This window comes from Staurois parvus, unplaced genomic scaffold (assembly GCF_062004578.1).
Source record: "Staurois parvus isolate SC_StPar_1 unplaced genomic scaffold, SC_StPar_1.0 ptg000155l, whole genome shotgun sequence".
In the NCBI taxonomy this organism is placed as follows: Eukaryota; Metazoa; Chordata; class Amphibia; order Anura; family Ranidae; genus Staurois; species Staurois parvus.
Genome location: NW_028317951.1, coordinates 611,454 through 635,554, shown reverse-complemented (window position 1 = coordinate 635,554; position 24,101 = coordinate 611,454). Strand labels below are relative to the sequence as shown.

Below are 24,101 nucleotides of genomic sequence, written 5' to 3'. Positions count from 1 at the left end.
GGAGTCAAGCTTGGCTCACTCCTGGCTCCAATTAGCTCTGGGAGAAGTCATTAAGCTAGGGCCTCACATACTTTTTCCTCCCTGCACTGTGAATGTTTACATGTTATGTGCAATTAAACTATGGCAACATCTAATGTTTGTGTAGTATTAGTTCAGCAGACTGTGTTCTTCTATTGTTGTGATTTAGATGACGTTCAGAGCACATTTTATGCCCAATTCATGCAAAACTCCACGTAATCCCAAGGGGTTCACATACTTTTTCTTGCAACTGTAGTTTTATGCTGGATCCATACTGCTGCTGTGTGTTAACGCATGTAAATTGGCAAGGTACTTTGGAGTGCCATTAAAGCAAAATGAATCCCATCAATTTAATGGTTACATTACTGGCATGCCGGGAATGCTAACTGTTATACTTGTATAGCGCCCTCTAGGTAGATAGGATTATTGTGGTTAGTAAGAGGCTTATTAGAGGCCTGGGATGAGTCAGCCTGGGAGTGAAGCAGTCAGGTTACCTCAGACCAGGCTGTGAGGCTCCATAGCTTAAAGCTTCTGGAGCCCTCTCACGCTTCTTGAAACTGCTGGACATTTCTAGAAGAGGGGCGGAGGAGGGGAGGAGGTCTGGATTTGCATGTTTAGGGGAATCTGGCCAATCCCTAGTCAGGAGACCTGGCATGGTGACTGGGACAGTCCCTAAATGAGAGAGAGCCTGAACAGCAGGAGGAGTTGTTGGACTGAAGGAAGGTCCTGGAGCCTGGGAGGGGGCCCCAGGGAGGGGGGCCTACCTACAGGCTGGAGCAGACAGAAGGATCTCCACTGTACCACAGTCTCCTAGGGAGGACAGCCTGTCAGCAGGAAGGGAGCCAGCCCAGCGTAAAGCTTGAAAGCAGCTGCAACCCACTAAGCTACAGGAAAAGGACAGTGTGAGCACTTCTGCAACCCTTGGGCCACAGAACGGAGAGCGCGGTCAGGTGCAGTACCCAACTAGTTCTCATCTGACACTACTCAACTGTAGATATTGGAAACCCTTGCCCTGGGATACCCACAGGTTTCACGCATTACTGTAACGCAATTTACATGGTTAACACCAGGGTAAGAATCTTTATTTTCAAGGAAGTGACAGTTATTTTTAGTTGATTCCAATTAGAATAGAAAATAATAGAATAGAAAATAACTGTCACATTGCTAAAATAAAGATCCATATTTTTACTAAAGCTTTGTGAATTGAGCCTGTATATAAACACCTGTATGAGAACTATATTCTCCATCTATCCAACATCCACTATTACTAGTTATCACTATTTCTGATAGCATTAGCTGCAGGTGTGGATAGATGGGATGACATGCATTCAGATATCATATATTATAATATAATGGAATCAAATATGTATAATACATAATGAGACAAACATTTCTTATGTTCTTTTTTGCATTTTGTTATTGTCCTTTATGGAATTACGTGGTCTTTTACAATTTATCAAATATTCAACACAGTCATAGTATTGTTTATAGATTGGTTGTTTTTATTTTGATTTCATGTCATTTTGAAGAGCAGCTCGTGTGACACTTGTCTCCGACCCCTGGGCGAGCCAGTGATGGCCCACAGGTAGCTTTTAAACAAGTCTATAGAGAATATATAAGAAAGGTACAAGCATTGTATGTGTTGACTCCGAGGAAGAGGCAAGTGCTCGAAAAGCGTTAGCCTGTTGGAAGTCCAGGGTTCCCATTGCGGACAGTTACGTAGTGTGGATTGGACAGTGCTGTTCTTTCATGATGTGCCTTTGACATTATTGTCATTTGTGAGTACAATACCTATTATTATTCTTTTTAATAAATGCTTTTAAAGGTAATGCACAAGGTTGGTGCGCCCTCTGTTTGTTTTCTTTGTATTCAAAATCACCCCTACACTCAGTACTGCAGGGTGGCTGTCCATGTTGTCCAGAATTGCATTCAGCTTGCAATCACTTTGTTATATAGCTGCTTATACTCCAATACAATTTAAATTATAAATCAGACAAATGTACACGTGATGAATATTGAATCTAACGGTCTATTTCTCACAGGATAGAAAATACAAGTTGCACAAGCTGTTATGTTTTTCCATTTCAACTACAGAAGGGAATTACTGTTAAGTTTGTACTTGAACAAAGTGTTTGCAGAGGAAGAAAGACTTCAAACTACATTCCGGTCCCTAGCAAGGAAAGCCATAGAATAACTCGTGTGGCTTTTACAAGATTTCACATCTATAGTATTTGCCAGATATGACAGAGCAGATGGTACAGCAGATGCAAAAATCTGAATTACAAGGAGAGCTAAAAAACCCTTCCAGCATACAGTAACTGCATACAATGCTTGAAAGCATTCTATTGTACTAACATGCACGCTACTATCCTTTGTCATCTACATGAAAATTTTAAGAAGATTTTACAGTAGGGCTATTCTTGGCCTTAAGCATCTTCTCAGAATTACATTTCTTACCAGACCCTTGACCCCAAAACCATGACCACCAGGGGTTTGTGAATTTCTTTATTCCATTCTGCAAGGAACTCTCACTGCCGTAAATGCAACATCCTTGTCCCTGGTCACCAATGTGTGTGTCTTACTGTCCTTTGTTACCCCAAATGTAAGCCAGAACAGCCAAATCTAAAACACTACACACTTTCTAAGTCTCAAACTGAAATATGTTTATTAGAAACTGACATATAGGTACCTAGCAGGAATTCTGCTGCATTTAGCGTATTGATGCTAACATTTTAATAGTATTCTTAGGAAAATAGACATGATCTAAAGCTTTGTATCAGACCTCTTGTTTAAAGCTCCATTTACATTATCAAGTAGCGGGAATAAGCATTCCTGCTATGCAGTGTTGACATCGAGAATTTCACACGATTCTGTGTGTCGTGCGTTTGCGAAGCAGAAGCTTCTGTTCACAAGGTGACAAGGTTCACGCGATTTGTAAAGGGGTAGTTTGCCGCTATTGCAGCATGATCCTGTCACGTGGCAATCACGGTAGAATCACATCGAGTTTGGGATGCCCGTAAAGGACAATGGTGCCCAAACGCACGCAGCATGCTGTGCTGCGGTTGCCATGCAATTTGGTATCGCAGGCAGAATCACAGCGATTCTGCCTGTAATCCCAAATTGCAAGATATGAACAGGGCCTTAGAGGTCATACATATGGTGCGGTTGTCCCCCATTATTTTTAGGTGGTGGGTATCACAGACAACTGAATTCTGCTGAGCGGCAGATTGATGATTGATGACATAAGAATCAATTCACTAAAGCATAACACGTGATCTTTTCAACACTAATTTTTTGTTTATATATTCTTTAAGGGAAAAAACGTCTAGTCTACAACCAGCTGAGCTGCCACCTTATTGAAAATAACCTTCTCGATCCCGTTCAGTCTGGATTTTGCCCACAACACTCCACAGAAACTGCTCTCCTAAACCTCACAAACAACTTACTAACCGCTAAAACTAATGGTCACTATTCCATACTCTTGCTCTTGGACCTCTCCGCTGCCTTTGACACAGTTGACCACCCCCTCCTCAAAAAAAATCTCTATTTACTTGGTCTCCGTGACTATACTCTCCATTGGTTTGAATCTTACCTATCTCACCACACCTTCAGTGTCACTTACAACTCTACTTCCTCCTCTCCTACTCCACTTACTGTCGGGGTCCCCCAAGGTTCTGTCCTTGGACCTCTCCTATTCTCGATCTACACTTCTTCCTTGGGTCAGCTGATAGCTTCCCATGGTTTCCAATACCATTTGTATGCTGATGACACACAAATCTATCTTTCTACTCCTCAGCTCACCCCATCAATTTCCACACGTATCACCGATTTACTAAAGACATATCAGACTGGATGTCACTCCACTTCCTCTAACTCAATCTATCCAAAACTGAGCTCATAATATTTCCTCCCCCACGTGCCTCTTCCCCTGATTTCTCAGTGAGGATCAATAGTACCACTATCAACCCATCCATGCATGCCAAGGTGCTAGGTGTAACCCTGGATTCTGAACTATCCTTTCAGGCCCACATCCAATCCCTGTCCAAATCATGCTGCCTCAACCTCCGCAGCATCTCTAGAATACGCCCCTTTTTAACCAATGATACCACAAAGCTAATAATTCACTCTCACTGGTAATCTCTCGACTTGACTACTGCAACTCCCTCCTCATTGGCTTACCTTTACATAGGCTATCCCCCCTCCAGTCCATCATGAATATTGCTGCCAGGCTCATCCACCTTACCAACCGTTCAGTGTCTGCTACCCCTTGCTCAACAAATAAAATTCGAAATACTAACAACAACTTACAAAGCCATCCACAACTCTGCCCCCAGCTACATCACCAACCTGGTCTCAAAATATCAACCAAACCGCTCTCTTCGATCCTCCCAAGACCTTCTGCTCTCTAGTTCCCGTGTCACCTCCTCCCATGCTTGCCTCCAGGACTTCTCCTGAGCTTCTCCCATCCTATGGAATTCTCTACCCCAATCTGTCTGGCTGTCTCTTAATCTATCCACCTTTAGACGATCCCTGAAAACCTCTCTTTAAAGAAGTCTATCCTGCTTCTGGACATGGGCTGGACATTAGTCCTTGGCCAATCGACTCTGGGGGGTGTTCCTGTACCCACCCACAGAACACTCTGGGTCCTGAAATGCCCAAAGTCGATTGGACCAGGAACGGTTTGAATCACCAAGTCAGGGATTAAATTTCCGACACCAGCACATCAGTTCGATCGCGACAGTACCAATCACTATTCAGCTGTCGCCATCAGGAGCAATATAACCATTTTCTGCCTTTCTTTGGGACCCCACATAGGCCACAAATATGGTTTTACATACAGATGTAGCCTACAGAGTTTCCAATCAGAAGGAAGTATTTTCATCTCTCTGCAACTAATATTTTAGCTTTTATGAGAGATGAAACATATTCCTTTGATCTACTGATATAATTTGTAGTTCCAGACAGATCAGAGCCCCCCTTGACAGGTCCCAAAAGACAATGGGGCCATTCAGGAAGCGCAGCGTTACTTGCGCATGTGCAGTGGGCATCTGGCTGTGAAGCTCTAAGCAGTCACAGTCGGGTGCCCACACTGAGGATGCTGGCACCTAGAATACAGGACGGCCGGTGAAACGGGGGGGGCAACGCAGGATCGTGGGACAGGTGAGTGGCTGTTTTTTAAAAGTCAGCAGCTACAGTTTTTGTAGCTGCTGACTTTTATTTTTTTACAGAGTGAGTGGAACTCCGCTTTAAATGAATAGTGAAGGGTCATTACAGCTGAACTCCAGGCTCACACTTGAAATACATGTATGTGAACTATGTTACCTTCTAAAGGATTTGCAATTCTGTTCAGCCAGTATAGCAATCCAGACACCCCTGCCAGAAAGTCCAGCCATGTCCTCAACCTACACTGCAGTAGCAGTTCAAGAAAGCATCATTAGTTTAGTAAGTGGATAATAATAGAGAAGCAGCACACTGATGTGTCATCACATGCCCAGTCCTGCTTTCAGCACAGGTGTCTTATAGTAGAGTTTAAAGAGGCTCCTAGTCAGGGCCCCCTCAAGTCCTACTCTGAATTCTGCAGTGCAATGGATTAAATATGGTGCAACGGTTGACATCAAGATCAAAGCAGCTAAATTAGGATAGCAAAAACATGTGATGATGTTTTAATGAATTCTTAACTACATTACCTGATGCTTTTTTATATTTTTCTTGGAGTTCAGTTATAAAGTACTTATAAGCTCACCAAATGGCAACCCATCATTTATCCGGAAAGCTAGGAGTCACTGGAGTTGTAGCTTACACAGGACTATGTACTTCTTGCGTGACAAAAGCCCAGTAGAGTATTCATGAGTCTTACAGCTAAACTCCAGACGCAAAAAGTTTAATTTAAAGTGGTGGTAATGCTTATTTGTTCTCTAAAATAATAAACATGTTATACTTACCTGCTCTGTGTCATGGAGTTGCACAGAGCAGCCTCGGTCCTCATCTTTTAGAGTCCTCCAGCTGCGCTGTGCACACATCCTCTTCTCCAAATGCCCCTCAGCAAGCCGGCTACTGAGGCGGCACTCTTGTGGGCATCTTCCCGAGCAGAGTTATGTGTGTCCATAGACACACGCAGCTTGGCTCGGTCACGTCTCCTGCTGCCTCCTCACAGGACTTGACTGACAGAAGGAGGAGCCTTTAGCTCCCACTGCTTTCAGAGACACCTATGAATGGAGGAAGAGAAGAGCAGTGCTGCTGTACATGAGACAGAGCCAGATCAAGAGAGGACTCAGGTAAGTGTTTTGGCATGGGGTTGGAGGGGAATGGTATTGGAAGTGTTTTACCTTAATACATTAACCTCCCTGGTGGTATTCCTGAGTGTAGCTCGGGGTAAAGTTTCTGTACCAAAAGCGGTAACCCCGAGCTACACTCGGGCTTACCATGCGGCGCTGCATAAGGAGTCCCTGCAGCGCTTACCTTGTCCTTCGCTCCCGCGATGTGTCCCCTGCATTGTCCCCGGCCATCTCCTCCGGCTGATGCCGGCATCCGGCTTCTGTGTTCCAGTCCCTGTGATGTCGGGACGTACGGGCGCTGCCGGCAGCGGGAAATTTTAAATTTTTCAAAAAATGTCATTTTTTTCAAAATTAATTTTACATAGTAAAACATTGCTGTTTCAAAGCATTTCACATACATTTTGTCCCTACTGCTTTGTCCTGTCCCCTGTCTGCATTTTGACTGTTCTTTCTGCCTAGAAACTTAGAAAAGTCCATGGCGTCCAAAAAGCGTCCCTTTAGGTCAAAAGCGGGTTTAGATCAGCTAGAGAACAGTGATAGTAAATCAGAACCACTAGCAGAATTGAGTGATAATGATTCGTGGAGAAATTCGTCATCAGACACTGAAAACAATTTTGCAACTTTGCTCAGTGATGTGAGAACTTGGCGCTATATTTCACATTTCAGTGTTTTTGGTTTGATTATATTATTGAATTAAATGTATTATTATTATATTATTATTTTTTATGATTATTTATTAAATTATAATTTATGATTTTGCGTTTCAAATTTTATCATACCCGGGATGTTTAATAGACTCTTGTTCGGACATATTTCAGTGAGTTATTCCTAAGTATTACAGCCTACAATAAAAAAACTACATATTTCCATGCAAAATAATGGTACCGCTTTCAGCACCAAAAATCTGAAATAATCATACCGCCAGGGAGGTTAAGGTAAAAAATCTTTTGCCTTTAGAACCACTTTAAATATACAGTTTTCTTCAATAGCCAGAAGAGATATACAGTATATCAACCAGATGTGCACCAAATGCCTTTACAAGCCAAGTTTAGAAGCCTCAAGTGGCTGCGACATCATCATTTTGCTGTACATAGCCTGTGTAGAGAGCAGAGCTGTGGGAGGGACCCAGAAGGCTCCACCCACTACAACCTGCCAGCAGAAAACTACAGGTGAGGGCAGATACCAGACTCTTCACAATGAGAGAGCAGCAGTGACCAGTCATTATTACAGAAAGCCCTTGCACAGAGACAACATCTCACACTGGATTACTGCACAGATTTGGAAGAAATATAAAAAGCACACCAAGATTCAAGTAAGAAAACACATGCCCTTTGTATTTATACAGTATTTGCTGATTCCCAAATTCTCCCTGTGCTTGCATGGACTTCCTTTGGTTACTCTGGTTTCTTCCCATGTTCCAAAACATGCTGGCAAGTTAATTGGCTCCTGTCTAGATTGGTTCTAGTATGTGTGTGTATGCATATGAAATAGGGACCTTAGATTGTAAGCTCTTTGAGGGCAGAGACTGATGTAAATTTATAGTATGAAAAGTGCTGCATAAATTGTTAGCACTATATAAGCACCTGCAGGGACCTGCAGGGACGGACTGACAACTCATAGGAAATCATAGGACCCGAGTACCTAAATCGTCAGTCTGCGCCTGAGCATCTGTAATAAATAATAATAATGTCAGTAATGCCACTTTGCCCTGCATTTGTAATGAATTATCGCTTTTTTAGCATAAGGGCTCAGGCACACGAACGCATTTGTCCACAGAGTATTTTGTAGGCACAGTTGGTGCGGATAGTCTACTGCCAGCAGCCTGTCAAAATCAACGACAGGCTAAAATATGCAGCCCTGTACTTGCTTACAGGGCTATATGTGTATAAGGACACATGCCCTGGACAAAGAAACACAGATACTGTATGTATGCATACAGCTCTGTACATGAGTACCGCTCAGATGTGCATACAGCCTGTCATTGATTTTGACAGGCTTCTGGTAGGGGGCTGTATGCCCCACTTGTGCCAAAATATGCCTGATTTATACACTGTATGGGTAAACCTGTCCCTTTAATGATTGGTAATGAGAAAGATCATTTGTGTGAATAATTTCATACACACATGATGGCCGAAAATTTAACAGACATCGCCAGATCATACAGCAGATGATTCTTCCTGATTAAAGCTCAGAATACAATATTTAATAGAGGAGAAAATAACATTCTGCAGAGGTCACATACAAATAAATTCCACTGTCCCCAAATGAAAATAGAGCAGTGATCTCTTGATATAGTATTCTCTCTTCCTAGAATGGATATCATTTTGCTCTTATTACATTTAATAAATTTGGAAACGATAAAGGCTTTGCGCCCTTGCTGTTTATCTATGGCCAGATGCCTGGCCTATATTCTTCATAAGCAGAATTTAATTTTCTTGATTCAGGTGACAGAAATCTGTAAAGCAGAATCAATCATCTCATACTAACCTTCCATTGGGGTATTATTGTCTGGTCGGTTTGCAAACACCACATCCACATATTCCAGCTGCAGCCTCTGCAGAGAGCCCTTTAATCCTACAAACAGCAGAAAAATGAAAACATACGGTGAGAGAAGAGCTTAAATGAGGTATCTCAGACATCTCAGAAAATCACTTCATCTGCCCTGAATTGCTCTGTCTGAAAGGCACATCTCCCAAAGTGTCAAGGGCGCCTAAAGCACACCTGCCAAGTAAATATTTGCAGATAAAGTCTGGTCTAGTTAAAGCATACTTTTAACATTAAATATGTCCTTTAGGGCTCATGTACACTGCAGCTGGTAAACTCACGTTTAGGAGATGATCAGCGGTTTTTTCAGCAGCCCCTGAACTCACCCTAATGTTTTCCTATGTGTCTATGTACACATCTTCATTTACAGTCGTTTACAGGCATTTGAGTTTACAGTAGTTTTTTTGAACGCACAAAATTTGCGTTCAGCAGTCGATTTTATCAGCGTTTCGCACGCAAAATGCTTGTAAACGTGGCTAAACGCAGCAACTCACATTTATAGGCGTTTGCAATTTTTTTTTAACTCTTCCAGTTCCTGATGCTGTCCAGAGCCTTTTTTCATCATGAAAAATGCATGCAAAGCATTTTCAAGGTACTCAGATGGACAAAACGCTGAACACAGGATGTTCCTACCAAGCTTGTCATACATTGTAATGACCGATTCACACCTCAGACCTCTCCCACCCTTGGAAACAAAAGATATGTTAATGAACATTCACACCTCAAATTCCTCATGAAGACCCACTGCCATGTGACCTTAATGACTCACTCCACCAGACACCTTTCCTACCCTTGGAAACAAAAGAAATGTTAATGAGCAACTCACACCTAAGCTAATCTCAACACATACTGCTGTCTCTGCTTCTATTCTCTGTATTTCTCTGAAACAGTCTGAAATAGTTAATAATTTACCACTTTTCAGTGCATTCTGGGCATTTGGGAAGTTCTCTTGTGCTTATCTTTAAAAAATGCTAAACGTGTTATGCAAACGAAGCTAAACAGACTTTTTTTAACCTATGTTTTCCAGCAGTCAGTTGCCATCATTCAGAAGTGTCCCGTGTACATGGAGTCTTAATGTATGAAGGAGCAGCAAACATCTCTGCAATTATGAACATTTGCCTTTGCCTTTTCCTACACTTTTAGGAGTGCTAGCAAAGGTCAAGATTAATGTAAACATTGCTTTGGTTCAACCTGCCTGTGGTCTGCACTGTACAGCGCATGATGCTTGTGTAGCGCTACCCTCTTGAGGACCGCCATGTTTCTGGATCCCTCTAAGCTTCAGACAGCCAAGCACCATAGATTTTCCACACTGGCATCCACAATCAGTGAACAGTCCATGAGCTTGGTTTTTGTTATTTTTATTAGGGGATATAACTTGGATAGGGTAATAGGGATTATGGGATGCCCAGCTTGATTGAATCAATGCACAGGAACAACTTCCTTTCTATTTACAGAAACAGATCCTAAACTGTTCTTTTCTTGAAAGCCATCAGTTTTTGCAGATCAGTAACAACAGCCCCTTATGGGCTAGGGACTCTCAGCCCCTCTGAAAGGTAGTTTAGCTTGTTGCAACTACATGCAGAGATGTCTCCTCTCCCCTGTAGAAGTGCTCCCAGCTCCACAGCCTGCAGACACTACCAGTCCTCCTGGCTACTATGAAGATCTCCCAGGACAAGGATAAAGGTTTAAGCACAGCGCTGTCCTTTGAAAGCTTGCTATACATCGCAGTCTTTCCCCTTGTGAATCCCTGGGTTTGCTAATGTACTCACTCTGTCTTCCTTGCTCCCACTGCTCCCAGTCATACAGTGGGGCTAAAAAGTATTTAGTCAGCCACCAATTGTGCAAGTTCTCCCACTTAAAAAGATGAGAGAGGCCTGTAATTGGCAGCATTAGGTAGACCTCAACTATGAAAGACAAAATGAGAAAAAAAAACCAGACAATCACATTGACTGATTTGGAAAGAATTTATTTGCAAATTATGGTGGAAAATAAGTATTTGGTCAATATCAAAAGTTCATGTCAATACTTTGTTATATATCCTTTGTTGGCAATGACAGAGGTCAAACGTTTCCTGTAAGTCTTCACAAGGTTGGCACACACTGTTGCTGGTATGTTGGCCCATTCCTCCATGCAGATCTCTTCTAGAGCAGTGATGTTTTGGGGCTGTCGCTGGGCAACACGGACTTTCAACTCCCTCCAAAGGTTTTCTATGGGGTTGAGATCTGGAGACTGGCTAGGCCACTCCAGGACCTTGAAATGCTTCTTACGAAGCCACTCCTTCGTTGCCCGGGCGGTACGTTTGGGATCATTGTCATGTTGGAAGACCCAACCACGTTTCATCTTCAATGCCCTTGCTGATGGAAGGAGGTTTGCACTCAAAATCTCACGATACATGGCCCCATTCATTCTGTCCTGTACATGGATCAGTCATCCTGGTCCCTTTGCGGAGATACAGCCCCAAAGCATGATGTTGCCACCCCCATGCTTCACAGTAGGTATGGTGTTCTTTGGATGCAACTCAGCATTCTCTCTCCTCCAAACATGACGAGTTGTGTTTCCACCAAACAGTTCTATTTTGGTTTCATCTGACCATATGACATTCTCCCAATCCTCTTCTGGATCATCCAAATGCTCACTAGCAAACTTCAGACGGGCCCGGACATGTACTGGCTTAAGCAGGGGGACACGTCTGGCACTGCAGGATCTGAGTCCCTGGCGGCGTAGTGTGTTACTGATGGTAGCCTTTGTTACGCTGGTCCCAGCTCTCTGCAGGTCATTCACTAGGTCTCACCGTGTGGTCCTGGGATTTTTGCTCACCGTTCTTGTGATCATTTTGACCCCACGGGGTGAGATCTTGCGTGGAGCCCCAGATCGAGGGAGATTATCAGTGGTCTTGTATGTCTTCCATTTTCTAATTATTGCTCCCACAGTTGATTTGTTCACACCAAGCTGCTTGCCTATTGCAGATTCAGTCTTCCCAGCCTGGTGCAGGTCTACAATTTTGTTTCTGGTGTCCTTCGACAGCTCTTTGGTCTTCACCATAGTAGAGTTTGGAGTGTGACTTTTTGAGGTTGTGGACAGGTGTCTTTTATACTGAGAACAAGTTCAAACAGGTGCCATTGATACAGGTAATGAGAGCAGGACAGAGGAACCTCTTAAAGAAGAAGGTACAGGTCTGTGAGAGCCAGAAATCTTGCTTGTTGTAGGTGACCAAATACTTATTTTCCACCATAATTTGCAAATAAATTCTTTCCAAATCAGCCAATGTGATTGTCTGGATTTTTTTTCTCATTTTGTCTCTCATAGTTGAGGTCTACCTATGATGCCAATTACAGGCCTCTCTCATCTTTTTAAGTGGGAGAACTTGCACAATTGGTGGCTGACTAAATACTTTTTTGCCCCACTGTATATCCTGTTCATGCCATGCTGCTGAATGGATCCTCCCGAGCCAGGCCAAGCCCAGCCTGGGGGCCAGCTTCCCCTAGACCTAGGGAACCCCTCCTAGGCCACCGACAGCCTCCTCCACACTCCGTCTTTCAGCCCGGCTCCCCTGCCAGCCTGACTCTCCCATATTTATGGGTTGGCCTCACCACTCTACCAGAGCCTCCAAACCTAGGATTGGTTAGATACCCATAAACATGCAGATTAAGTCTGCACCTCTTCTGCCCACTGACTTATGGAAGCTTCCATGGTCCTCCAGAGCCAGGTGGAGGCGATAGAGTCCCAACCTGTTAAGCCATCCAGCCTTACCTGCAGTAACCCGATCTAATTACAGACTCACACATTTACCATAAGCCATACACAATAAAGTTACCTACACTACCCTAGCAGCACATTAGAGGGTGATACGCTTGCAAAACAGGACTGAGAGCAACAAGGTTAGCCACTTCATATCGCTGCTTGATTGGAATTCTTATTTATCAGTAGACATGACTGATGGTTTATACCAGGTAGTGCACTCATAGCATCACTGGAGACACAGGCCGCAAAGTGAAGTGTTTGCATGTGTCTGGCTATGTCCTGTCTATATTCCCTTCTCATATGATTCCAGACAGTCAGTTATGGAAAGAAGAGAGCCTCTGTTGGGATCTCCAATGCCTTATTTTTAGTCCTGGTCAGCGCCCTACACTGTCTGCAGGCAGACTGAACATAAACACTCACAGGCTCCTGGGCCTGCAATGACAACTTTCAAACCACAAAATCTATCATATACAGAGAATCAATGATTGTTCACTGAAGAATGAGCACATAAACTGTACATGCAGGCTTCCATTGCTTTTTCATATGGGAATGCTGGTTGTGTAGCTTTCATATTGATCTAGTACTTTCAGAGTCACTAACTCACTAACAAGTGTGTATACTGTGACATTTTAATTTTTGTGTGACTGTTCTGAAAAGACAGACAAATATTTCCAGAAGATACACAGCTTTAGTAGCCTTCATCTGGTACATCATTGTTTCCCAAAGTGTGGGATGTATACCACTAGTTGTAGATGGTACAGTGAAGGAAATAAGTATTTGATCCTCTGCTGATTTTGAATGTTTGCCCATTCACAAAGAAATGATCAGTCTAAAAATCAAATGGTAGGTGTATTGTAACATGAGAGACAGAACAGCAACAACAAATTCAAAAGAAATGCATGTCTAACAAATTATACAGTGATTTTCATGTTCATGAGGGAAATAAATATTTGATCCCCTTCACAAAACATGACTTAGTACTTGGTGACAAATCCCTTGTTGGTAGTCACAGAGGTCTGACGTTTCCTGTAGTTGGCCACCAGCTTTGCACACATCTCAGGAGGGATTTTGGCCCACTCCTCTTGGCAGATCCTCTCCAAGTCATTAATGTTTGGTGGCTGACATTTGGAACTCGAGCTTTCAGCTCCCTCCACAGATTTTCAATTGGATTAAGATCTGGAGACTGATTAGGCCACTCCTGGACCTTAATGTGTTTCTTCTTCAGCCACTCCTTTGTTGCCTTGGCTGTGTGTTTTGGGTCATTGTCATGCTGGAACACCCATCCACGACCCATTTTCAATGCCCTAGCTGAAGGAAGAAGATTCTCACCCAAGATTTGACGGTACATTGCCCCGTCCATCGTCCCTTTGATGCGGTGCAGTTGTCCTGTCCCCTTAACAGAAAACCACCCCCAAAACAGAATGTTTCCACCACCATGCTTGACAGTTGGGATGTTGTTCTTGGGGTCATAGGCAGCATTTCTCCTCCAAACACGACGAGTTAAGTTGATTCCAAAGAGCTCATTTTTGGTCTCATCTGATCACAACACTTTCAACCAGTCCTCCTCTGCATCATTCCGATGTTCAGTGGTAAACTTCAGACGGGCCTGAACATGTTCTTTCTTGAGCAGTGGGACCTTGCGGGCAATGCAGGATTTCAATCCTTGTTGGCGCAGTGAGTTACCAATTGTTTTCTTGGTGACTGTGGTCCCAGCTGCCCGGAGATCATTGACAAGATCCTCACGTGTAGTTCTGGGATGATTCTTCACTGTTCTCATGATCATTGACACGAGATGAGATCTTGCATGGTGCACCAGACCTAGGGAGACTGACAGCTGTTTTGTGTTTCTTCCATTTGCGAATGATTGCACCAACTGTTGTCACCTTCTCACCAAGCTGCTTGGCGATAGTTTGGTAGCCCAGTCCAGCCTTGTGTAGGTCTACAATCCTGTTCCTGACATCCTTGGACAGCTCTTTGGTCTTTGGTGGAGAGTCTGGAATCTGATTGTTTGATTGCACCTGTGGACAGGTGTCTTTTATACAGGTAACAAAATTAGATTAGCATCACTCCCTTTAAGAGACTGCTTGTAATCTCTGATTGTTACCTGTATGAAAGACACCTGGTAGCCAGAAATCCTGCTGAATGATATGGGATCAAATACTTATTTCCCTCATGAACATGCAAATCAGTGCATAATTTGTTAGACATGCATTTCTTTTGAATTTTTTGTTGCTATTCTGTCTCTCAGTGTTACAATACACCTACCATTCGATTTTTAGACTCATCATTTCTTTGTGAGTGGGCAAACAATCAAAATCAGCAGGGGATCAAATACTTATTTCCTTCACTGTACATAGTAGGGCTTAAGAGATAGAAGAACATGGAAAAACACCAGTGTAATCCAGGGGGAGAAATCAGATTTATCAAAGCTAACCAAATGTACTACTCCTATGGCCTCCAGGGCCTCATTTTTAAAGGTTACTTCTAGTCGCTGAGTCTCTGGGAAGATAATGTTACAGTGGGCTGGGAAGAGAATAACCTTGTGGCCTCATTCACATGTGTTTTTAATTCATGAATCTGGGCGCAGGTGCATTGTTTTCAATGGAGACATTCACACAGGTGTGGAAACATGCACTGCTTTCAAACCCGTGACATAAAATCCAAAAATTTGAATCTGAGGACATATGTATACATGTATGCCATATGCAGGTATTAGAAAAAAAAGGCTAATTTTATACAAGTATTTACTGATCAATACGCAGGAACTTTTGTGCTAGAAAAAACATATGCAATAAGATCAGAAAATGTCTTACGTCCATGTGAATGTAGCCTTTTACTGCTTGGTTAGAATACGTAAATATTTAGATGTCCAGAGTCTGGCTAGAGGTTCACTTTAAATATTAGCCAAAGGAAGCAGAGTAGATATGTTACTACAATTACTCTGCCTAATATCTCACCAACTGTTGAGGCAAAATATCAGCTACACATTGAGAGCATTGTTTTCAATGAATCAGCTGACTCATAGACTTGCAACAAAAGAAGTAGTAAAACACAACCTGTATGAAGCAATGAAAAACAGGAAATAAGCGGTCCATAGAGGGATCGAATCTTGGCCAGTTCAGCAGTGAACGGCCGAAATTCAATCTATCTCTGGGCAGGCTGTACCCATCGATAGACTTGGGTACAACCGCCTGTCGGATTTTTAGCATGCACTTACAGCTCTTGCTATAGCCACTAGAAGTGATCATTGTGTTCTCCCGGCAGGGAACGGCACACCGCTGGCAGATCACTGTAGCTCTGCCGGAGGGATTCCCCTGTCAGCACTGACTGTATTGATCGGGGAATAGAGCAATAGATTGCATAATCTATGGCTTGCCTTACAGACTGCATAGTTATGGAGCAAATATGGCTGCCCCCATGTACAGTGTCTTGAAAAAGTATTCATACCTCTTGAAATTTTCCACATTTTGTCATGTTACAACCAAAAACTTAAAAGTACTTTATTGGCATTTTATGTGATAGACAAGCACAAAGTGGCACATAATTGTGAGGTAGAAGGAAAATGATAAATGACTTTCAACATTTTTTAACAAATAAATATTTGAAAAGTGTGGTGTGTATTTGTATTCAGCGCCCCTGAGTCCATACTTTGTAGAACCACATTTCGCTGTAATTACAGCTTCAAGTCTTTTTGGGGATGTCTCTACCAGATTTGCACATCTAGAGTTACATTTTTGCCCATTTTTTTGAAAAATAGCTCAAGCTCTGTCAGATTGGATGGAGAGCATCTGTGAACAGCAATTTTCAAGCCTTGCCATACATTCTCAATTGGATTTAGGTCTGGACTTTGACTGGGCCATTCTAACACATGAAGATGCTTTGATCTAAACCATTCCATTGTAGCTCTGGCTGTACGTTTAGGGTTGTTGTCCTGCTGTAAGGTGAACCTTCACCCCAGTCCCAAGTCTTTTGCAGACTCTAACAGGTTTTCTTCTAAGGTTACCCTCTATTTTGCTCCATCCATCTTCCCATCAACTCTGACCAGCTTCCCTGTCCCTGCTGAAGAAAAGCATCCCCACAACATGATGCTGCCACCACCATGTTTCACGGTGGTGATGGTGTGTTCAGGGTGATGTACAGTGTTATTTTTCCGCCACACATAGGGGTAGATTTACTAAAATTGGTGCACTCAGAACCTGGTGCAGCTGTGCATGTTGGCTAATCAGCTTCTAAGCTTTGGCAATAAAACCTGGAAGCGGATTGATTTCTATGCAGAAGTGAGCCTGATTTTGCACTCTCCAGCTTTAGTGAATAAATCCCATAGCATTTTGTTTTTAGGCCAAAAAGTTCAATGTTGGTCCCATCTGACTAGAGCACCTTCTTCCACATGTTTGCTGTGTCCCCTACATGGCTTACCACAAGCTGCAAATGGGACTTCTTATGGCTTTCTTTCAACAATGGCTTTCTTCTTGCCACCCTTCCATAAAAGCCAGATTTGTGGATCTTTGCAGCTCCTCGAGAGTTACCATGGGCCTCTTGGCTGCTTCTCTGATTAATGCTCTCCTTGCCCAGTCTGTCAGTTTAGGTGGATGGCCATGTCTTGGTAGGTTTGCAGTTCTGCCATACTCTTTCCATTTTGACGGATTGAACAGTGCACAGTGAGATGTTCAAAGCTTGGGATATTTTTTTATAACCTAACCCTGCTTTAAACTTATCCACAACTTTTTCCCTGACCTATCTGGTGTGTTCCTTGGCCTTCATGATGCTGTTTGCTCACTAATGTTCTCTAACAAACCTCTGAGGGCTTCACAGTACAGCTGTATTTATACTGAGATTATATTACGCAAAAGTGGACTCTATTTACTAATTGGGTGACTTTTGAAAGCAATTGGTTCCACTAGATTTTAGTTAGAGGTATCATAGTAAAGGGGGCTGAACACAAATGCAGGCTACACTTTACAGATATTTATTTGTAAAAAATGTTGAAAACCATTTATCATTTTCCATCCACTTCACAATTATGTGCCACTTTGTGCTGGTCTATCACATAAAATCCCAATAAAATACATTTATGTTTTTAGTTGTAACATGACAAAATGTGGAAAATTTCAAGGGGTATGAATACTTTTTCAAGGCACTGTATATACAGTAAATATTAACAAACTATTTTTTTTTTAAGATTAACATGTATTGATAAAATTATTTACATCAAGTTGATCTCTTGGACATGTATATTTATAACAAAATTGAGAGTTAATGGCAGCTCTGAAAGTCTGCTAAAGAGCAGAACATCTGCCTGTGGGTCAAGAACGTTCCAGACCTGCAATAATGTGAATCCAGCCTTCGTTATTCCTCTGCCCCAAGCACAACTTTAAATGGAGTCACAGCAATGTGAACTGAACGTAAACCTTGAAGAACACTGGGCTAGATTACTACAAATTTGTGCACAAGATGAGAAATAGCTATGCAGACACAATGCACGAAATGTTACAATAATTTGTTATAGGTTATGTCTATGTTACTGTTCTGTGTAGAGTGTTCTTCTACTTTAGCTGTAGTTTATTGTCTTGACAATTACAAGATAAACTGTTGTACTTAAAGCAGGATATAGTCCTTACACTTTCCATTTGCTGAAATGTATTAATATGTGAGTGGCTATGAATGATGGGCAACTCAAGCTGCACCGTATCTCTGTATAAACAAATAAACCTTGAAGATACCTCTCACAACTTAGCAATAAATCATCACTGATAGGGTGCATTACACTTTTTACATTGTTGATAGACATTGGAGGAGATTCAGACCTTCAAACTCCAGCATGTATAACTGTCACATGAATGCAAACACATCATAGCTAAGTGTTCAATTTTTCGGCAGTGAAGAGGGGTATGAGAGGCACACAAGGTTTTTAAAATGTTCTCTTATTATTTCCCCTTAGAGTTGTAAGCCAGTGGTGTCAGTATTCACCTACAGACATGCATAAACTAGCTCAGTGGTCTCCAAACTGCGGTCCTTTGCTTGCTTTTATCTTGTCCTTGGGGCATTATTCCCCCTACTGTCAGCAACAGTGGGACATATTACCTGCCACTGACAACAGGGCACTATTTCTCTCACTGACACCAATGAAGGAGTACTATTCTTCCTAGTGACTCCAATATTGGGTCACCGTTCCTTCCACTGACACCAATGATGGGGCACTATTCCTCCAACTGACATCACTGATAGGGCACTATTACTTCCACTGACACCACTGATGGGGCACTTTTTCTCCCACTGCCACCATTGATGGGTCACTATTCCTCCCACTGACACCAACGATGAGGCACTATTCATCCAACTCACACCAGTGATGGGTCACCATTCCTTCCACTGACACTAATGATGGGACACTATTTCTGCCGCTGACATTTTTTACTCCTGCTGTTTAAAGTCTGCCCCCCCCCTAAAGTCTGACAGACAGAAAACTGGCCCTTTGTTTAGAAAGTTTGGAGACCCCTGAACTATCTGATGGCTGGGTTGGAGACTGTCATTTTTGTTGGGTACCTTTAGATTGGATTAAGTGAAGAACAGAGCTGGATTGGGTAATATCAGTGAAAACCAGGTGTCTGGCTGTGAAATGTCTCATATTTCTTATAATAATTTATATATTACAAAGTGATGTTTTCAAATTGTTTGCAAATAATAATCCAGCCATAAGTTAAAGGCTAAGGATATTTCCCCACCCCCTAAGTAGGCCTAGCCTACCTTCTTCCAGCACTAGATCTGTACTTGCCCTACTTTTTGGTGCTGCTGGCTGCAGGTGGGAAGTATAAAATATCCCCATATAGTTCAGATTTATCTGAATGAAGACAATACATAAATACAATTTACTCAGATGAATAATATTTGGTATTGGTGTAAACACCAAAGGGTTATGGAGCCACTATAAAATGATTTGATAGCTTTCTTCATTTTCCCTGTTAATCTTAAGTGTTATGCTGTATATTTCTCCAGCGTCTCACTGCTGTGCACTGTCCCCCTGACATAAATCTGACAAAATAGATGCAATTCTCTGACATGTTTCGTTTTAACATTCAGCCATCCCGCTGTGCTTTTTAGAAGCAATAGACAAGTATGTCCTGACAATGATTATTATTATTTCAGCTGACTTAAGACTTTTTTGTAGCCCTGGAAAAGAAAAAGAGTCAGGTAAAGTAAGCAACCACCCCTCATTTCATCATATTCTTGTCAGCAAAAAATAAAGATATCTATCATTTACTGGTTTTGTTGCAGTAGTGCTTATTCACTAGAACAGCTGATGTGTGCAGAGCTAGTATTCACTGGCTGTGCAGCAAAGGATGTATAACTCAGGAAAGATATTGCCCTTAGAAACATCAGGCCTTCTGTTGAATGACAAAATACCAGTCCACTGATACTGAATATCAAATATACCTAAAAGTGTTACTAAACCCAGGACCCTGCATTCTCTATATCTGGTCTCAGACAGTACACACAACATGGAAATGCAATTATTTTAGTAAATATAAACTGCTAAATACCTTTTCTCATCATCAGTTAGAGCAGTCTTGTGACTTCAGCAGAGCACTGGTTAAAGCTTGTAGGAGGAGTTTTCTTTCTGCTCCTGGAGGATGCAGAACCCCTGACCTCTGTCTGGACAGTGCTGATTGGCCCTGTACTGGTCAAATGCACTCTCCCAAGAAAAAAAAAAACTCTAGCAATACACACTAAACTAAGCACGTGCAGAAGGGCTAATGGTTCAGTCTGTCTTATCAGCGTGGACATTTGAATAAAAGGAGGGGCACGAAAGTCAGGATCAAACAACTTTTGTACACAATGCAGAGGAATAACCCCTTAGGTTCCACATTGAGTATAACAAGCATGCTTTACTGCATATACAGACTGATTTTACTGTTGTGGGTTTAGTAACACTTTAAGGGCCAGTTCAAACTATTGAGCTGCGGTAACATTTTTATTGAGCTGCGATACCACATTGCGTAGTAATGCCCTATAGATCACTGGTACCCCAGCACACTATGGCAATGCACAGTGCTGCTGCAAAGCGTTGAAAGTGTGTTGCCCACCATATCACATTATTATGCATTATCTACAGTCGTGCTTTTTTCAGTTATTCTGTGAGTGGCTGTCTGCATTTATTTAATAAATGGTGCTATTTGTACTGCACCATTGGAGTGTTTGCCTTTTTACTCTTTCATGGCCATTGTTTCTGGGAGAGAGGAGCAAGGAGGATTGTGGATATACTGATATTGGCATACTTCCTTTTTGCTTTCAAAGCGATATATGCCGACCATGAGAGTGGGAGGCATGGGAAATGCACTATATTCTTGGAAAAGGGTCATGTGCATTTTTTCCCATGATTAGGTATGTTGGAAGTCCATTCAATAAAAATGGCCTGCCTTAAAACAATGCATGTTGTCACATGAACGTGAACCCAGGATAAAGCAAGCCTGTGCTTGGCCTTGAAGTTGAAAGTAGCAGGTTCACATGAATGGACCTGATTTGACCAGATTTGCTATGCTGCAGGGAAATTCCAGAATTGTTAATTGTGTCTCAGCTATATCCAGTACACAGCACTGTCTTCCAGCAGCAGGATGAGAACTTCCCATCCCATTTCCGGAACAAGATAGGTTCAGACTGAGACTTGCTCAGCCATTCATTGGAAGTTTTATATTCTATGAAAGAATACAAAGCATCCTTTGATTTGATGAGGAAGACATTGTGATGTCATCTGTCTGTCTTTCCACCTCAGCCAATCAGAGGTAGCTTTGTATATATTCATAGAATACAAAGCTTCCAGTCAATGGCTGAGCAGTGCTCAGTCTGGCTGCATTTTGTTCCTGGGAGTGGGCCAGGATGTTCTGTATGCTATAAGTAGCTGAGACTACATGCAGTTAATATAGTGTGCCCTGAAAATGCGTCTGCGACATAATTTGCTTGGGCCAGTTTAACCCAATGAACTAGTTAAAGGGACATTAAACATGATGTTAGGCTTTAATAGATTAATTCCAGATTCAACAGAAGGTGTAACTGGAGCCTGGAGGACTTATTCACCCCCTAGCTCTATAGGGCTCATGCACAGATGGTATGTAAAATATGCTCTAATGTAAAAATCCCAGCATTTGTCTGTGCAAGGGGAGTCACAGGTGTCAGGTATGGCTGGCCATAGAAGTGAATTCAGAAGTCCTGCATTCGGGCAATACGGTATATGCACACAAGTGTGTAAGCGCAGATAAAAAAAACAATCTACATTTACCACAATATTGTTGCGTACAGCCATTCACTTTTATGGCTAGCTGTTCATGGACATTAAACCATTTTCAAATTCTTAACAAGCAGTAAAAGCATTTTAAATTGAAACCATCCTTGACCTTTCCTGCTACAAATGAAGTTATTTCTTCTCAAATATCCTGAAAAATCACATCAAAGACTCCAGAGATGGGTTCAGTTGGCATCTAAGGTGCTGTTCATACCTGTTCATACTTACGTAGGTGTGACAGTGCATGCACATTTTTGCACACTTTGGTGCATAGCATTAAGGGCATCCCATTATTTCCATTGCCTTACAATTGCAAAAAAGTGCAAAACCTTTTTCTTTTTTTGTAAATCGCATCATACTACAATGTATAGCAATAAGTTACCATTTGTTGTGATTTGGTCTAGTGCATGTGCATTGGCTGGTACATTTGGGAAGTTATTAAGAATAAATGGTACCACAGAGCACCTTGCAGGATACTTGTTCCCAAATTTTATAGGTGGGAATGCGACCTTACAGGTTAAGCCTCGTACACTGGGGCCAAATGTTGGGGACATTCAACCAGTGTGTACAGCAGTCGAAGGGGTATGACAGAAAACGGTCTGCCGATCAGCGCTCTCAGCCAATGGCTACCCGGGGTGTTCTGGTGGGGGGGCTGCCTCCCCTGTCAGAACACAAGAGCACAGCAGCGGAGATCACTGTACTAACAGCAGATAGTACAGCGGCTCCTCCTGAGCTGTCAGTTTTTTTTCATTCAGCCCACTGGGTTGAACGAAAAAAAATTAGTAGCGTGTACTAGGCTTAAGAAACACCTACTGATTATTTATTATAGCTGCCAAGATTTTGTTCTTATAGAAAAATACAGTGCCTTTGCTGTGAACATTGAACATTAATTTAATCACAACGCTTACAGATACAAAGATGAATGCAGGCTTACTTTAACCCATAGCAGATGTACTGCCACAGGGTGGCTGCGCTTTGCAAAATCATGTAACTATACATGAGTTTGCATTTCCAGGTAGGGGATGAGTGCGTGCGCCATCCTACCCACGCTATGATTGGTTCCTTAGGATGTCAATCACTGGATTCCTGCCCGGGACTTGGTAAACGTCAGCGAAGCTGAGAAGGGAGAGATCTGTCTATATACAACACAGATCTCTCCTGTCAGCATGGATGTGCTGCTTTCTATCTCTTTACTAGGCAGAGAAATAGAAAGCAGCAGGTCTCCCTAGTAAAACAACACACACTTTACACAGTAAAATATTCACAGCACACTGTTAACCCTTTGATCACCCCAGATGTTAACCCCTTTTTGCCCAGTATGATTAGTACAGTGTCAGTGCTTTTTATTAGCGCTGATCACTGTAATACAGTGTCACTTGCGATGTCAGTGGCAGTTAGTTCCCACCCAGTGTCAGAATGTCTGCTGCAGTCCCGCTGTAAGTCACTGATCGCCAACATTACTAGTATAAATAAATAAATAAATAGAAATTCCAGTATACATACCGCCGTTTTGTAGATGCTGTAACTTTCACGTAAACCAATTAATATACACTTATTGGGTTTTTTGTTTTAGCAAAGACATTTAGCAGTATACATTTTGATTTAAAATTTATGAAGAAATTGTATTTTTTTTTAAAATTTTTATTGGATATGTTTTATAGCAAAAAGTAAAAAATATTGTTTTTTTTCCAAATTGTCAATTTTGTTTTTCATTTGCAGAGCAAAAAATAAAAACCGCAAAGGTGATCAAATACCACCAAATAAAGCTATAGATATGGGAAAACAATGACATAAATGTAATTTATGTACAGTGTTGCATGACCGCGCAATTGTCAGTTAAAATAACACAGCACCGTATCGCAAAAAGGAAGGGGGGTAAATCTTCAAGTGATTAAAGTGTGTTTACTGCTTGTTCAGAATATGTCAATATTTTAGTGTGCATGATCTAGGCAGAGGATCATTTTAAGCACACCTCCCAACTGTCCCTGATTTGGAAACAAGTTCCTCTGTTCTTTCATTCTTAGTTGTCCTTCATTTTGGACAGAGGTGTAGGCTTCTAATACAAATGCAGTACTTATTAATTACCAAAAATGTTATGCTACGCTAAACCTTTTACACAGACCTTTTCATTATGACACTATTGTTTTAAACGCCAGTATAAAGAAAATCTATTGATGAAAAAGCACTTTTGGGTTGAGCCAATCATTTTTTGCTTATTAATTCTTCATGTGCCACTTAACTGGCGGTGT

General features: G+C 42.0%; 1 protein-coding gene across 2 annotated transcripts in view; it reads right to left on the bottom strand.

Moving 5' to 3' along the window:
- KCNAB1 (potassium voltage-gated channel subfamily A regulatory beta subunit 1) overlaps nucleotides 1–24,101 on the bottom strand; it is a 420,463-nt gene that overhangs the window by 68,231 nt on the left and 328,131 nt on the right. For both annotated transcript variants that reach the window (XM_089675388.1, XM_089675389.1), the window contains exon 8: nucleotides 8,781–8,867. In XM_089675388.1, the coding sequence (XP_089531514.1) occupies nucleotides 8,781–8,867 (87 nt within the window). The remainder of the gene's footprint in view (nucleotides 1–8,780; nucleotides 8,868–24,101) is intronic.